General features: G+C 31.4%; 1 protein-coding gene across 1 annotated transcript in view; it reads left to right on the top strand.

Moving 5' to 3' along the window:
- LOC144837845 (E3 ubiquitin-protein ligase RNF38-like) overlaps positions 1-15,803 on the top strand; it is a 67,508-nt gene extending 51,705 nt beyond the window's left edge. Inside the window, exons 5-11 of the mRNA XM_078693121.1 lie at positions 3,392-3,632; positions 4,661-4,999; positions 7,010-7,168; positions 7,865-7,959; positions 9,218-9,296; positions 9,795-9,922; positions 10,356-15,803. Coding sequence (XP_078549247.1) covers positions 3,392-3,632; positions 4,661-4,999; positions 7,010-7,168; positions 7,865-7,959; positions 9,218-9,296; positions 9,795-9,922; positions 10,356-10,518 — 1,204 coding nt within the window. The 3' untranslated portion in view covers positions 10,519-15,803. The remainder of the gene's footprint in view (positions 1-3,391; positions 3,633-4,660; positions 5,000-7,009; positions 7,169-7,864; positions 7,960-9,217; positions 9,297-9,794; positions 9,923-10,355) is intronic.
- The last annotated feature ends 379 nt before the right edge of the window (positions 15,804-16,182 follow it).

Below are 16,182 nucleotides of genomic sequence, written 5' to 3'. Positions count from 1 at the left end.
TGAGGGCTTGCAATGTGTCTGTGAGGTTGTGTCTTGAGGGCTTGCAATGTGTCTGTGTGGTTGTGTCTTGAGGGCTTGCAATGTGTATGTGTGGTTGTGTGCTGAGGGCTTGCAATGTGTCTGTGTGGTTGTGTGCTGAGGGCTTGCAATGTGTCTGTGTGGTTGTGTCTTGAGGGCTTGCAATGTGTCTGTGTGGTTGTGTCTTGAGGGCTTGCAATGTGTCTGTGTGGTTGTGTCTTGAGGGCTTGCAATGTGTCTGTGTGCTTGTGTGCTGAGGGCTTGCAATGTGTCTGTGTGGTTGTGTGTTGAGGGCTTGCAATGTGTCTGTGTGCTTGTGTGCTGAGGGCTTGCAATGTGTCTGTGTGCTGAGGGCTTGCAATGTGTCTGTGAGGTTGTGTGTTGAGGGCTTGCAATGTGTCTGTGAGGTTGTGTCTTGAGGGCTTGCAATGTGTCTGTGTGGTTGTGTCTTGAGGGCTTGCAATGTGTCTGTGTGGTTGTGTTTTGCAGGCTTGTGTCTTTATGGTTTCAGTGATTGTCCATACTAACACAACAAAGGCCTGTTGCCATATGGTTAATGACCTTTTTATGAATGGTCAAATCAATTCTTTTGATCTATACAGTTCCTACTCCTGATTGGTCAGTTGACTGTTGCAATTAAACAAGGCTTACAATATGTTTATTGTTATGCTTGTTGTCTCCACTATCAACGTGATACTGTATTCCATTGCATATGTTCATCATATATTGATTAGTTGAGAACACTGAGCAAGACAAAACACATTTTTGATAATTTCATCAATAATTACTTTTAATTAAGCAGGCAGTTAAAAGATATAATAAATAGGTTAATAAATTATTTCTGAAAATATGATATTAATCATATTATTAGTACTATTATAACTGCAAAATAATAAAATAATTGTACTGTAATATTTAAATTCTGAACCAGTGATATACTGATAATTAATCAATTTATAGAATGAAAATAAAAACATCTTGAAAAATATTAGCCCCAACTAATATTTGAATATACAGTAGATACTGAATTTAGTTATTAATATTGGGAGGTAAAGTTGTACTGACATTTGACTGACCTTCAGTCGGTTGAGTTTATCGATGAACTTAGAATAAATATTCAATGTTTGTCCTACAATGAAGCAGAAGAATCTTACAATTAAATTAGCTGTAGATGGATCGTACAGCTGAAAATGCATTATGCATCTAGCAGTGTAGAAAAACAGATTACGAATAGTATAGTCATAGCTTACAACAGTAAAATGATATTACTGATTTTCAATGAATTATCCATGTTAATCCTTACATTAAAGAAGCAACAATACATTCACTTTTAATTCAATTAATATTCTTGTCCTTTTGTATTCTTTTTTAGTTACGGAGTTGTCCCTTTATATGTTTTTTATTTATTTATTCTTTCTTTTGATTGGATTGCATTTTCAGTAGATATATTTAGGATCACTTAAATGACATTTGAGTTTCCCAGTTACTTTTATTCTAGTTTCAGTTGGTAAAAGATTCCATTCTTTTCTTGTGTTTTTATTAGAATTTTAGAAGGAAGGGGAGAAGTTGAAATAATTCAAAATGTCTGAAATTGCTTTTTTTAAGCTGATAATTGACGATTAATTATTTGTGGTTTAGATTAATTGTTATATCAATTAAAATACTTTGTACAAGAACATATTTTTTGTTGATAATTAGTATAGAATATCTGCTGCTGTAGAGGACAAAGAATCTAGTTGTAATGAGGATGGAAATGGCCTTCGTCGTTGGCTGGTTTTACACAGAATTCTTTAATTTTTATGGAGACTGGTTTTTACACATATAGGTGTGAGAAAATAGCAGTTAACACTTCATTATATAGTTTTTCAATTCTACACAAGTAAAGAAAAGTAACAGACATGACTCATACAATATATTTGTTTGTGCGTTGGGAACAACACAAAAAGAACAGTTTCTAATACCTTATACTATACAGTACATACACAAAAATATATACATTTTTTTTTAGACTATTCATACAATATATACATTGTTGTTTTGCTTATATTTCTTGATAATAGATTTTCAATTTGTGATAATACTAGTCTGAAAAAACCTTTGTGTTATTTCTCACGTACTATGAGAGAATTGGCCATGCATCATTGAGTACATCTCTGAGAAAACAGGGTATTAGAGTTAATGTAGAACAAGCTAGCCTACTGGCTTCGTGACATTCTCTAGAGGTTTCTCTGCATATGCAAGCCTTCAACGTTTATGCTGCCTGATTACGATTTTCTGCTTAATAACAATACAGTTATAGGCCTACACAATCCAATGTATTCCATGGGAACAGGGATTAAGCCCGAACCATTATAAAATATTTGATCCTACCGCAATTGACGATTATCCGCGCATAAATAATTTGATTTCGATTGAATGCACTGAATTCGATAAAAGTGCATGCTGTTTAAGTAACTCGTTTTATGAATCATTTGTTGTTATTGTTCTCACGTTTTATTGTAATGGTACCTGTAATTAGCTCCAGTTTTATTCCTTACGTTACTGGACAAGTACAATGCTGTTTATTGTTTGAATTTTAATTTTGTTTTTCTAGTCTTTCAGTAGTAAAGTATACAATTAAACAACAAATGCAAGGCTGTAATAAACTGGAAAATCTCTTTATATAAGTTTTTTTGTTAAATGTCGAGTTAAAATAATTCCAGATATGATGCATGCTTAAAAATGAAATATTGTTTTAAGATTTAACGTTTATATTGTAAGATTGTGTGATTCAAGTGGTTTTTGATTGGATATACAGTTTCTCCCATTAACTGATTACCTTGAGTTGGCCTAATATGTAAGGTTGTCCTAGAAATTCTGGTATTTCGAAGTGTTTTTAATGGGAAAAAAAACCAATGTGATACACTTTAGACATGAAAACAAGTCTTTTTTGGGCGACTTTACTGGTTTTCAGAGAGTATAGTAATCAGAGGATCGACTAAATTGCAATTATGAGAGTTTTTTTAATGAAAAAAAAAACCAATGTGATACACTTTAGACATGAAAACAAGTCTTTTTTGGGCGACTTTACTGGTTTTCAGAGAGTATAGTAATCAGAGGATCGACTAAATTGCAATTATGAGAGTTTTTTTAATGAAAAAAAACACCAATGTGATACACTTTAGACATGAAAACAAGTCTTTCTGGGCGACTTTACTTGTTTTCAGAGAGTATAGTAATCGGAGGATCAACTAATTGCAATTATGAGAGTTTTTTTAAACTTTGTAATTGCATTTTAAAATGTTGAGAATTCTACAGAATTAAACATTCATTACAGCTTCCAATTTATATTTCTTTAAATTGAATTTGTAAATATTTTTTTTTCTCTTTACAGTCCTCAGGCAAGAAGACAGAGTCAAAGGCAAAGAGAAAGGTTATCTAGAAATCTTCATAATAACAATAGTAACAATAACATCGCAAGTGGACTAGCGCCCTCTAGTGACAGAACAGCATTCCAACCACCTTCAGTTCCGAACCAAAGGCCCTACCCTTCGTCAACGTCGCAAACAATGGTGCAACCCCATATTATCAATATCATTGATTTCAATGATTTATCTAGAAATAGACCCGTACCGGTAAGCCCTTTTACAGCTTTTTCTTCTGTATATTCTGTTATGGTGAGCAGAGGGTGAGATACTGTATAAATCACTATATTGATGAAATAAATTTTTTTTATGAGATAGTAATGAAAAATTATACACAAATGTTTTTTATTCATTTGTTATATTTCAGTTTAGAAATTATGTACCTTAAGCAAACAGCCTATAGAAGTATAATATCAATATCAGAAATGATTTTAAAATGTTTTAAGCACTTTCATAAATAGGTTAATATGACAGTTATAATAAAAAATATGAATATCTGTTTGTCGAACCTTTCAAAACCATAAATCTTCATTTCACAAAGAACAAAGAAACGGTATAAGATGATTTTATGATATTGATTATAAGATTATAATCAATAAGCAAACGAAACCGACGTGTTCGCAGGTGAATGCCCTTAGTACCTCAATTTAATTACGCAAAATTCAACAATAAATTGGAACAGTTTAATTTATCATTATATTTTCTGTTATTCTTTAAAATAGTTCAACGTTCCATCATGTTAACACAAACTTGCAAAATTAATTAAGGACCATGTCAAATTATTCTACTGTAGGCATTAGCTACAAGTTGTTTACTCTTTAGCCTGTTTATTCAATTACTTACGATACGATAGTATTTATTGTCATTTTCTACAACAAGGTACAAATGAAATTTGGTTGGTTGATTTACATTTGAAATAAATACAATAACAAAGAAATTATAGAGATCTAACAAACTTGTTAGTATATACATGAATACAATTATAAACAAATGATTGTCGGCAATGTTTAGTGTTTTGATTCAGAGTTATCAGTCTACCAGTTTGGCTAAGCGAACTTTCTTTAAATATTCATACACACTGCTTTTTGCAGTAATAACATGTTACTGCAGTAGAAATATTGTGTATAATCTTGCATAATCCAGGTTATGAATTTATTTAAATAATGACTGCTATTGCACTATTATCGTGGAATTATTATTATTATTATTATAACAAAAATTATGTTTATATTTTGCAGATGCCTGTGTCAACCTCAACAGTTCCCGTCTCCATCCCCGTCTCCATGCCGACATATGCAGTTCCCATTTGTACTGGTCACACAATCCCAGGTTGCAACCTCCGACATGGACCATACACAACGTTACCACACTGCAATACGCCTCACCCACCACCGTTCTGCGGGGTGGGCCACTTCCCTCTGTGTAGTGTAACGCAGCTACCAGGTTGTAATTCGCATCATATGCCAGTAACGCAAGCCGGCGTACAATCGTTCTTCACCCATGAGATGTTGGTAGCGCACCCTCATATACATCATCATGCTCCTCCTGTACCGTACATACCTGCTCCACCTCACCAGGTAAGATAACATACAAGATAAATAATACAATCAGCACTAACCCAATACCTGACACTCTTACAAATTATCCTGAATGTGTTTTTAATGCTAAAAAGAATTTGGAATCTGTTGGACTTCAATATAGTTCATCACAAAAAATGTAAAAGGATGTTTGCAGAGTACTACACACACCTGTATGCAGAGTACTACACACACCTGTATGCAGAGTACTACACACACCTGTATGCAGAGTACTACATACACCTGTATGCAGAGTACTACATACACCTGTATGCAGAGTACTACATACACCGGTATGCAGAGTACTACATACACCGGTATGCAGAGTACTACATACACCGGTATGCAGAGTACTACATACACCTGTATGCAGAGTACTACACACACCTGTATGCAGTGTACTACATACACCTGTATGCAGTGTACTACACACCTGTATGCAGTGTACTACATACACCTGTATGCAGTGTACTACACACACCTGTATGCAGAGTACTACATACACCTGTATGCAGAGTACTACATACACCTGTATGCAGAGTACTACACACACCTGTATGCAGTGTACTACATACACCTGTATGCAGTGTACTACACACACCTGTATGCAGAGTACTACACACACCTGTATGCAGAGTACTACATACACCTGTATGCAGAGTACTACACACACCTGTATGCAGTGTACTACACACACCTGTATGCAGTGTACTACATACACCTGTATGCAGAGTACTGCACACACCTGTATGCAGAGTACTACACACACCTGTATGCAGAGTACTACACACACCTGTATGCAGAGTACTACACACACCTGTATGCAGAGTACTACATTTTTTTTTTCTTACTATGTGGTACTCTTATCTTTGGATCCTTGTACTTTTTTTCTTATCAAATTTCTCGTAAGATATGCAACATAAATGCAATGTTAATAGTAGCCTGTGAGTATCAATCAGTGAACATCTGGCCTTTCAGACGATTTTGAAGTTAGGCGGATATTATGACACGATATAATGTACATTTAAGAAATTAGTGCAAGGTGGTTTTAGCGAAGTAAAAGAAATTCTAGTGTTTTATCAAAACAGACTTGTAGACTGGATTCTTGAACATCATCAAATAGGAGACGTTTTTCTTAATGAAATAGTCAACACTGTAGGCAACAGAAAAACATCCAATTTCACAAATATTATGCAGTAATTAAATGAAAACAATGAATTTATTGAATTAAAACATTGAATTTCACATATTATACATTCATTTTGCAATTATCGAAAAGGAATCTACAGAGATTTGAACCAATCACTGTTGGATTATCGGTTTAACTGCTGTTTTGTGTTTAATACTGCAAAGAAAAAGGTCAACATATCTGGTTAATTTAACCGTTGCCGTGCATTCGTTTTCGATGAGTTATTGTTCAAATTTTGCATCGTAATATCCAGTAGATGGAATGGTTATAAATCAAGCTATGTGTAGAATCAATCATTTGGTTACTAAATCATTCAGATTCACTTACTCAATCAATTTCATTATTGTTTTCTATGTACATTGATTATATAACCTTCTGGCTAGTGCTTTTCCAAAGTACTGAATATTACAGTGAAACAGTTTTTTTTTATAGTTGACATTTTATTAGGAAATTTAAATAAAATGCACTTTAAATATATAAATGGATTTTTGAATGAAAACAGTAATTGTATACTTTTAACATGTTTGATAAAAAAAAAGTATTTTTTAAAATAAGTTAAAACAGTTACATACTGTACAGTTGAGGTACCAGGTTTTGGAAAGAGTAGAGGCTTGTATTTTGATAAGTAATTCTATGTAGTTAAATTCTTCTGGGCCCCAGACATATCATGTTATGCTGACTCTGTTGCTTTTGAAGTCCCAGGACGTTTTTGATGTCGAATAAATAAAAGAAAGATGAAATGAAATGCTTTAGTGGTAGTGTTGAGGGTCTTTTATCATATTTTTATGTAAAATTTAATATTTATTTTTTTTTACTTTTAGCATCCTCGGCAGCCTGAAATGGAGCTAATATCAGAACGGCCGACGCCGTTTCACCATGTGCATTCCATACAGCACACGCATACGTTAAATCAGTCCGCTCCTATGCACGTAATCCCAGATAGTATGATACGAAATCCCACGGCAGATGTACTGCATATGGTAAATTGCTATTTATATATTTTATATATTTTTTCCAATAATACCAGTAATAATAGGAACGACATTTAAAGTCAATAATTTACCCAAAATATATTTTAACGAAAAGAAAGATAATTTATTTGTCTAGTGATAATAGTTGATAATGTGAAAATTATCCACCGACCAATATTCTGATCCATACTGTCAATGTGTAGTCCCTTTTGAATAATGTTTTCATCCTTTTATTCATTTTTACTTTTACCTCTCACTCACTTACTACTGCCTCATTGGGATTGCACGGAGCTATTTTCAATGTTAAAAATTATATTTAGTGATACGAAAAAAATATATATCCGCGTGAACGTTTGAATGTATTTAACGTTGATAGATTTATTTTGCCATTGGTCATTGAACTTGAAATAAGTGCATTTCATATGCCGTGATTCTGTAAGCTATAAATGAAATCCACATTGATTTTGAATACACTTTCATTATAATTTAATTTACTTCAATTTAGTAAGAATCGAAAAATCTTAGTCGGTATATAAAATAGATACAGTATGTAGACAGATTTAATATACAAAATAATTATCTAATTAAATAAACATTATATTTTAGATACTAATTTTGAAATTTTTTTTTATTGCAAAGTTCTAACATTGATGTTGATGATGTATGTATTGATTATTGATTAATATTGATTATTTTTACCTATAGCATCCAAGACTTAGTCGACCAAATCTCCCCCCTAGAAGGCAGATAAGGGGAATGTGGCGCAACCCTCCAGTACCCCCACTTCTCCTCCACTACATGTAAGTAATGCATGAATGATTTTCAATTTATCAGACCTACAAATACAAATTTCATTTGTCAGAAATATGATACAGAAGCTACTAAAGTGATATGAATATCGGAGAAAATATAAATGATTTTGGTTAATTTTATTTAAATAAACTCACTTTTGACATTACAAACATGTTGTCAACTCTTCTGACAGATTATTCATAAAGATATATTGTCCCCCTGGAAAAATGATTTTAAAACATTTTTTGTTGAATAGGATATTTTAGTGTCACATTTTCAATTGAATTAAATAATTTTAAACAGTTAACCCCTTATTGTTAACATTAATAATAATAATTGTATGAAATTAAACATAATTGTTTTTTAATAATCTCCTTAACTCAGTTAGCTAATGAATAAACATTAGAATTCAATTGTTATTAAATTACGCAACAAGTAATTTATTATGTGATAAATATAATTGTAAAAAAATTAACAGCAATAATTTAAATAATCACTGAATGATACATTTAATATAATTTATGCGTAAATGATTTTGTTGTATTGTAATATTAATTAATATGTGCATATTTACAAGTTGCGTACTTTAAAATACGTGAAGCAGCCAATTAAAAGCGCTTAAAGCGTGCAACATAAATAAACAGAGAGAAATATCCAGGGACATAGAACAGAGCTTGTATGTTTGATTACATATTGAGATGAGATTACTGATATAAAAAATGCGATGACTCATGCGAATATAAATGGACGTGTAATCAACCCATCGCTGAACAGCATCGTACGTGCATCACGTCTTATAACTCACAGTGACAAGCTTAGTACAGTCAGAGAATTGGGAGTGTTGTTTTTCTGATGAAAATGAAACGATATATTGCACGATTTCATTAATTTGAGATCGTTAAATATCAATTATCATTAACAAAAATTATTCTCAATATATTTATTATGTTATGATTCGATGCGATAAAATTATATTAGGCTTTGTTATTCAGATTTAAATATTTTAATATTAGAAATGAATATTCATAAAATATGCTAATTATTCACAGGGATTTATTGTCATAGAAATGATATAATTTAATTTAATTTCTGAGAACTGATGCGAGAAATATAAATTGAATAGATCTAGTTTGTTAATTTTATAATAATATTTTGAAATTAATATTTATTTAATATATTTTTGTGTATGTTGTAATTTGAAATAAAAGAATTTTAGTAAATAACATTAGTGAATATAATTATAATTGATTTGTGTTTTTTCCGTAGTGTTCCGAATGCTTCTGTAGCGCCATCAGCATATGGGGTTAACTTGGACAATGAAAATGCCGAAGTAGAAAACTATGAGGTACGTAGGCGCCTTTCAATTCCAAAACGCATTATTGTTATTCACTAATCAAACTTAAGTGAGATAATTCACTTAAACATTAATAAATAAATTAATTAATTTAAATAATTTGAATTAACTCCCAATAACTCTCCTTTTCTTTCCTCATTTGATTCATTTCACTAAGTTATTAATTATTTTATTTTATATTATTTTATTCGTACAGTGATAAAGTTGACTTAGTATTTTGTTTACTTTCTATTCTGTGTTTCTTGTAATTGTTCAATTCAAAACAAATCAAAGCTTATTATATTATAGGTCCTGTATTTTTTATTTATTTATTTATTTCAACAATATTTTACGAGGGTGGTTGATAATATGTGTATGTTTATATTGTAGATTGGATGTCGTCTATTGGCAATATGCATAAATAAACAAACAATAATAATAGTTTAACACAATGTAGCTGTAAACAAAATATATGGTATTGTAAATGACAATCTGTTTTTTTTGTTGTAGGCTTTGTTAAATCTAGCAGAGAGACTCGGTGAAGCGAAACCAAAGGGTTTGACAAAGTCAGCCATTGACCAGTTACCATCATACCGCTACAACCCAGATACACACAAATCTCACAATGACCAAACATGGTGAGTATAACCAATCAATAAGTAGGTCAGGTTGACCTATGACCTGCATATATTGTGCGCGCACATGTTTCTTCTGCGCACAATGATTTAAAATTATGTAATATAATCAGTCCTTGTGTTTAACTGAAATCTGAGGGAGTCCGATTAGGCCCTTTTACGACACATGACAGTTGGCAGTGATGAAGCATAGGGAGATGATACATACTCTTTTTTTTTAATTATGTAAGTTCTTTAACGTGTACTTCATGTACACAGGGCCAACAGCTACACGTCCCATCCGAAGGATGAGGTAATAAGAGTAAAGCATTTTGTCTAAGGATATCAAATAATTTACCTCATGGACTTACAGAAAAATAAATGGTGCTGACTTTACTTCAACCTATTTGATGTACACTGTTCTTAACTTTGATGAATTAAATATCTTTTCTTTCAGTTGCGTTGTGTGCATGTCTGAATTTGAGACAAGACAGTTGTTGCGAGTTCTTCCCTGTAGTCACGAGTTCCATGCCAAATGCGTAGACAAGTGGCTGAAAACAAACCGAACCTGCCCAATCTGCCGTGCCGACGCTTCAGATTTAGGAAATACGACGGAATGAGTTCATTTAATGGCGGACGACGTTTTCCTGTAGTCGGCAGGGTGCTTCAATTACCTGTTCTACTGAAACCGTTTTGCTCGATTGTCGTTTCTTGTTAGGCTATTAAAATGGTTGATAATCCAAATAGAATGCACTTGATAGGGTTAGCTTGTTTTTAAGCTTGTAGTGGTGGTGATGGTTCTGACCAAATTAACTAATTAACTCCTTTATTAATTAACTTCCAAGCTTGGAACAATAACATTTTTTTATTATCAATTCCAACTTTTTTTCTGATTTAAATATTTATATAATTTCTTCATTTAGGGTTTTTTTTAACGTTGTTCCATATAAGGATATATTACCATATATGGAGTATAATGGTTTAAGTTGTTTACCAAGTGTTTCATATGTTGTAAACTGCACCTTTAACTTCATATTATATTGTACATGTAATAATCAAATGATAAAATCACAAGAAGTTAGTGCCTATGTTAATTTGTATTCCAAAAATGCCTTTGAATTTCTGTAATGCCAACAGTATTTTTAGGGGATGTTACGTTTATGATTTTCTTTATGTTAATGATTTGTTTTTAAAATGTTTATGAATATGTTTGTGCTAGACCTTTTTGATATAGATTGAATCAGTACTGTAACTAGGGAGATGTATTAACAAACTTGTTTTTTGTTTGTTTATTTTTTGCGAGAGAATGATATAGTAGCAATAGATAGATATGTAGCTTTTCTTAGTATATTTTTGTTAATTGATGAATTGATTAGGTTTCCAACATGCTATGATAAAATGCTAATCAATTGTTAGTATTAATTTGGTTATTTAGTAATTTATATGTTTAATGTATTTCTGCATGCCTTATATTAATTGTGGTTTTGATGATTAACTCTTAGGCATCTAATTCATTTTTGCTAAATTGATATTTATTCAAAAATTAGGGGATAGTGCCAAATATTAGGTTTATGAAAGCATAGGGTTTTGAATTAGCCACAAAATACCATTGCCTTGTAACATGCCTGCTTGTATGCCCATAACCCAGGACTGAACCATTATAGTCCAGGACTGAACCATTATAGTCCAGGACTGAACCATTATAGTCCAGGACTGAACCATTATAGTCCAGGACTGAACCATTATAGTCCAGGACTGAACCATTATAGTCAAAGACACATCCAGCAGCACATGTCTTCCTATTTAATGTAGGCCATCCTTGCTTGCCAATAGTTAAAAATATACACATTTAAATTAAATACATTTTCAATCGTTTGCATAAAATAATAGGTGTTGTACATGCATGCTACTTGCATGTTGTCTGCACATATGCATGTACCATTCACGCTTGATATGCATGAATTCATTTTGGTAATGCATACATTTATGTTTGTACACATATGCATGTCATTCGCACACATTTACGTTTGCATGTTGCTTTATAACATTCAAACTTGTAAAATTGTTATTAAAACATGGACAAGTTTTTCACTCACTCATAAACACAAAATTTGAACATAAAGCCAGGACAATTCCTTTCCCATCACTGCCGTTATATATATCTTGATTGCTGCTTGGTCGCAAGTCGCACCTGGCCCAAACACACCAAACATTTTCATGTGCAATTAACCATTCGCATCATTGTATGCTAGTTTTATATGCTGTAATAGATTTAGAGCAGTGTTTTATTACTCTAGTATGTTGGAAATCTAATGAAACAATGTCTGTATTGTTGTACTAAATATTCATAGGTTCACACTCATTCTATGTCCTGGCATTTATTTTACATCTCCAGTACGTCTCTAGTGTGCGTATGTGGCTTTTTAAGAGTGGTTAAGTTTTTGCTTAGCTATTCTTTACTAAGCTATGTCGGCATCACTCAATGTTTGAATCACTGAGTGGCACTCCACGAGAACCTCTATACTTACTCATTTACAATCATTTTTTGGGATTTTTCTTTGAAATATTATGAATTGCATTATAGGAACTTCAAGCATAGTGGTGTTAGTTGTTAACTAAGTAATAATCTCACCATTAAATTGTGATGTAAAGGATTAATATATTAGTAATACATTTGCATATATCACTCGTTTATGGAATAACCAGCACAAGAAAAAAAAAAGAAAATAAAAGTATATGCATGGAATTTTAAACCAGAAATATGATGTTGTATGTATCACTGTTAATACCTGTAATACGCCATAGTAGTTTACAGCTAAGAACGTAGAAAATGTAATACTTCTATGTAAGGCATAGATAGTATATATTAATCAACTGCTTGTAAGGAATATGTTATCACAAATTATGTATCTGGTTTATAATAAATAAAAATTAAGCGATTGTAATATTTTAAAGAAGAATGAGACAATACTGCCTACGAAGCAGAATTAATTACTCGGGCAGATTCGATCAAATAAATTTATATTTTTTGAACTAACATTAGGCCTAGTGACTGGTTTTGCATGTTTAGAGGTTATATAACAGTATTTATTCAGTTGTTTTTAATTAGTAATTTGCAATATGTATCTATAGGTTTAGAAATTTGACTGAGATGGTTCAAATACTTTGCCGTGTATTCTGCAACTCTTACTGCTATCGATAGTCTGGGAATGCAAATAAATATTTAGAATATCTCCTACAAGTATTGTAGGTTTTATATCTTCTTCAATGAGAAGAACAATTAGTAAACAAAAACAGATTTTGCAATGAAAAAATGTAGAATATTTTGGTGAAATTTGAAACATTTTACATTAAAGAATGTAATTATCGAATTTGACAAAAATGTTCCACTAAAAAAAAATAAATAGAAGTGTTTATTTTGCTGCTAGTGTCTTTGTAGCTACCTCATTACTAACAAAATAGTGTGATTAATTAAAATGAATTAATTACAATTAATATGGGTTTACTCGAAGGAACACTAAAATGTATGTACAAATTGTGCTAATCTTGCTTTATTATGTTCACTGGGATTATCTATTTACACTACAGTAATATATATGCTATTTACACTCCAGTGACATTGGAGGCTATTTGTACTCAAATGTCACTTATGCTATTTAGTTTAGCTAAATCAGAAAATGTGCCTTTATAATAATTTAATTGATTAATTGATGAATGTATTTTTGTCAGTTTTATATTTTTATTTTGTAATGTTTCTTTAAAATATATGAAATATTTCAACCTTTGTATAAGCAGATACGCTGAAAATATTAATTTTTTTTATATTTATTCAAATTTAATCAAAATATTGACAATTCAACTTGTTTTAATCTTAACCTAACATTTACGATGTTGTAACTTAAACACAAAATAACATTAATAACTTGGTGAACAGTGTTTTCTATATCCACGTCACTTGATGCTATACCTTTGTTACTTGCAATTGTCAACATATTAATGTCAGTTTTGTTTAACTCGGTCATGTTTAGTGGACTTTGTTCTCTTTGGTTTTAAGAAATACATATTCAAACAATTCAGTCATAGTTTAGCTTGGGTTTGTCGGATGTTACACCAATTTAAGGTTGTGTCTAAATACTAATCAGGAACAGACATGTCAGTATAGATATTCAATATGCAACGTGTACTACTTGTGATTCTGTATGTCTGCATTACTCGAGCGATCTCTGAAGGTGTGCGCCCTCTAGCGGTCTGCATTTGACGGTTTGCGGTTTGGTCGTTTTGAGCTCAAAATAGAGTTAGGCATTGGTTGATATCTAGATGTAGAAAAATAAAACAGAATTATGCGTGATCAGCTAGTTTAGTAAACAAAGGCAAAATATACAAGCTTAACATAATTAATATATCAATATTTATGCCGAAAGCATGCAGTTATTCAAATGGTCATTATTATTCAAAGTACTTGTGATATATAGCTGAGAAATGTTGTGCGGTGCTCAGTTTTAGAGAGGGCCTTTTACTTGCGTCTGTATTGTATGAGAACGTTATTCTTGTCGTGTTAAAACTGCCGGTTATATAGCTAATATCTATAAGGACGGTTTTGTCGAGTAGGTGTCGTTTACTATCAAAAACCTGTGCACTCTACTTCTTGAAAAATGCTTTAGTTAACGATGGAAGCCAAGAAACAGCTCTGATTTTTGTTAGTCTTTAGTGACTTTTTGAAAAGAAAAGCATATGATCAGCATTTTTCCCAACTTGAATTATTTATTGGCTCTACTCAATGCTTATATTGTATACAAGCTTATAATAACCAAGAAATTATGAAAGAAATGAAAAACAGAGGCATGTATGTTTTTTTTATGCAAGTAACTATTTCTTTCCAATCTTAAAAAGATTATTGGTAGATTACAATTTTACCATTATCATTCTTGGTAAAAATTAAGCTCTACTAGATCGTATTACTTAACTAATCTTAATTAGTTTTAAGCATTGGGTGAGTTTTTAGCAATAATTGCTTAGCTGTTTTGGGGAAATTGTCACAATTGTTATATCTATGTCTATACTTGCATTCCATCTATTTTATATTCATTGTTACGTAATATATTACAATATGCCTTCTTATGTTTAATTTTGTTATCGCATTTTAAATGTTTATAAATCATTCTTCTTAAAATATATTTTTTCGGGGTGTTGCTTTTGAAATATTTTTTTACTATAATTGCAATTGAGAAATATAGTATTTTCTTTGAATTTCTTTTACATACTTTGTTGACGAACATAAATTAAACCTGGTTGTTGCGCTTACCCAGTCGAGAATACACTCAACTTTTAAGTCAATCCCTTAGATTAATTTTGTTACATGCAAATAGTTTTTTTCCAAACTTAGTAATTTCTCAGGAATAAATTTTAAGGGGTATTTTTAAGCGTCATATTGTGTATGTTGGGTTTTATTTGAATTAATTTCTGTATTTTGCTTACTCTTAATGTAAACGCATGTATTGTTGTCAGCTATGTAATGTCAATCATTTTCATCTCTCACCATGCTGCTTTTATCTTTATGTATGTTAACAAAAATCCAAAGAATCGTTATTGCACCAAATTGACTAACCGTTTGTTTGTGATAGGGGACTAGATATGTTAGCTTGTAGGATCTAAAATAGTTAAATATATAACATGTTAGTTGCAGCGGGTAAAGGACCAAGTATTGCTAGTTTATGGTATTGGTATTTTTAATAGGTTTGCTTGAGTTGCATTTTGGACAATCACATCTGTAATTTTGGGGTTTGTTATTAAGTAAATTTAAAAATGTACATCGTTCTTATTCTAGATTAAATGGACAGGCATTGTAGACTTAACATGTAAATAAAGTATATGGATATTAATTATACTTTAGATATGTACGCGTTACTTAGACCTAAAGACGTTATACTAAGAATATATGAAGTTAACAATTGACGATTTAAAAAATTGACAGGTAAAACATTAATTTGCTGTTACTGTAATTTAAATTCAGTTAAATAACACTTCTATAAGTTTGATTACTTATTAAGTAAATTTATTTACCTATTTTTAATTTTTCTAATTTTTAATTATGCAAATTAATTGGTATCAAATTGGTTATTATAATCTGATGCGTTTTGTTTTAGTATGCAACACAAAATAATGCCCGTCAAATGTACAATTGGGAACAATTATAATTATATTCTGCAAACCATACCTTGTCACGCCTACAATGGAATATGTATTCCCACGCCTTTATGCAAAGCATTTAGGTACAATTTTAGTTT

This window comes from Antedon bifida, chromosome 3 (assembly GCF_963402885.1).
Source record: "Antedon bifida chromosome 3, ecAntBifi1.1, whole genome shotgun sequence".
NCBI lineage: Eukaryota > Metazoa > Echinodermata > Crinoidea > Comatulida > Antedonidae > Antedon > Antedon bifida.
The sequence above is the reverse complement of the archived record's forward strand: the minus strand, read 5'-3'. Positions and strand labels throughout refer to the sequence as shown.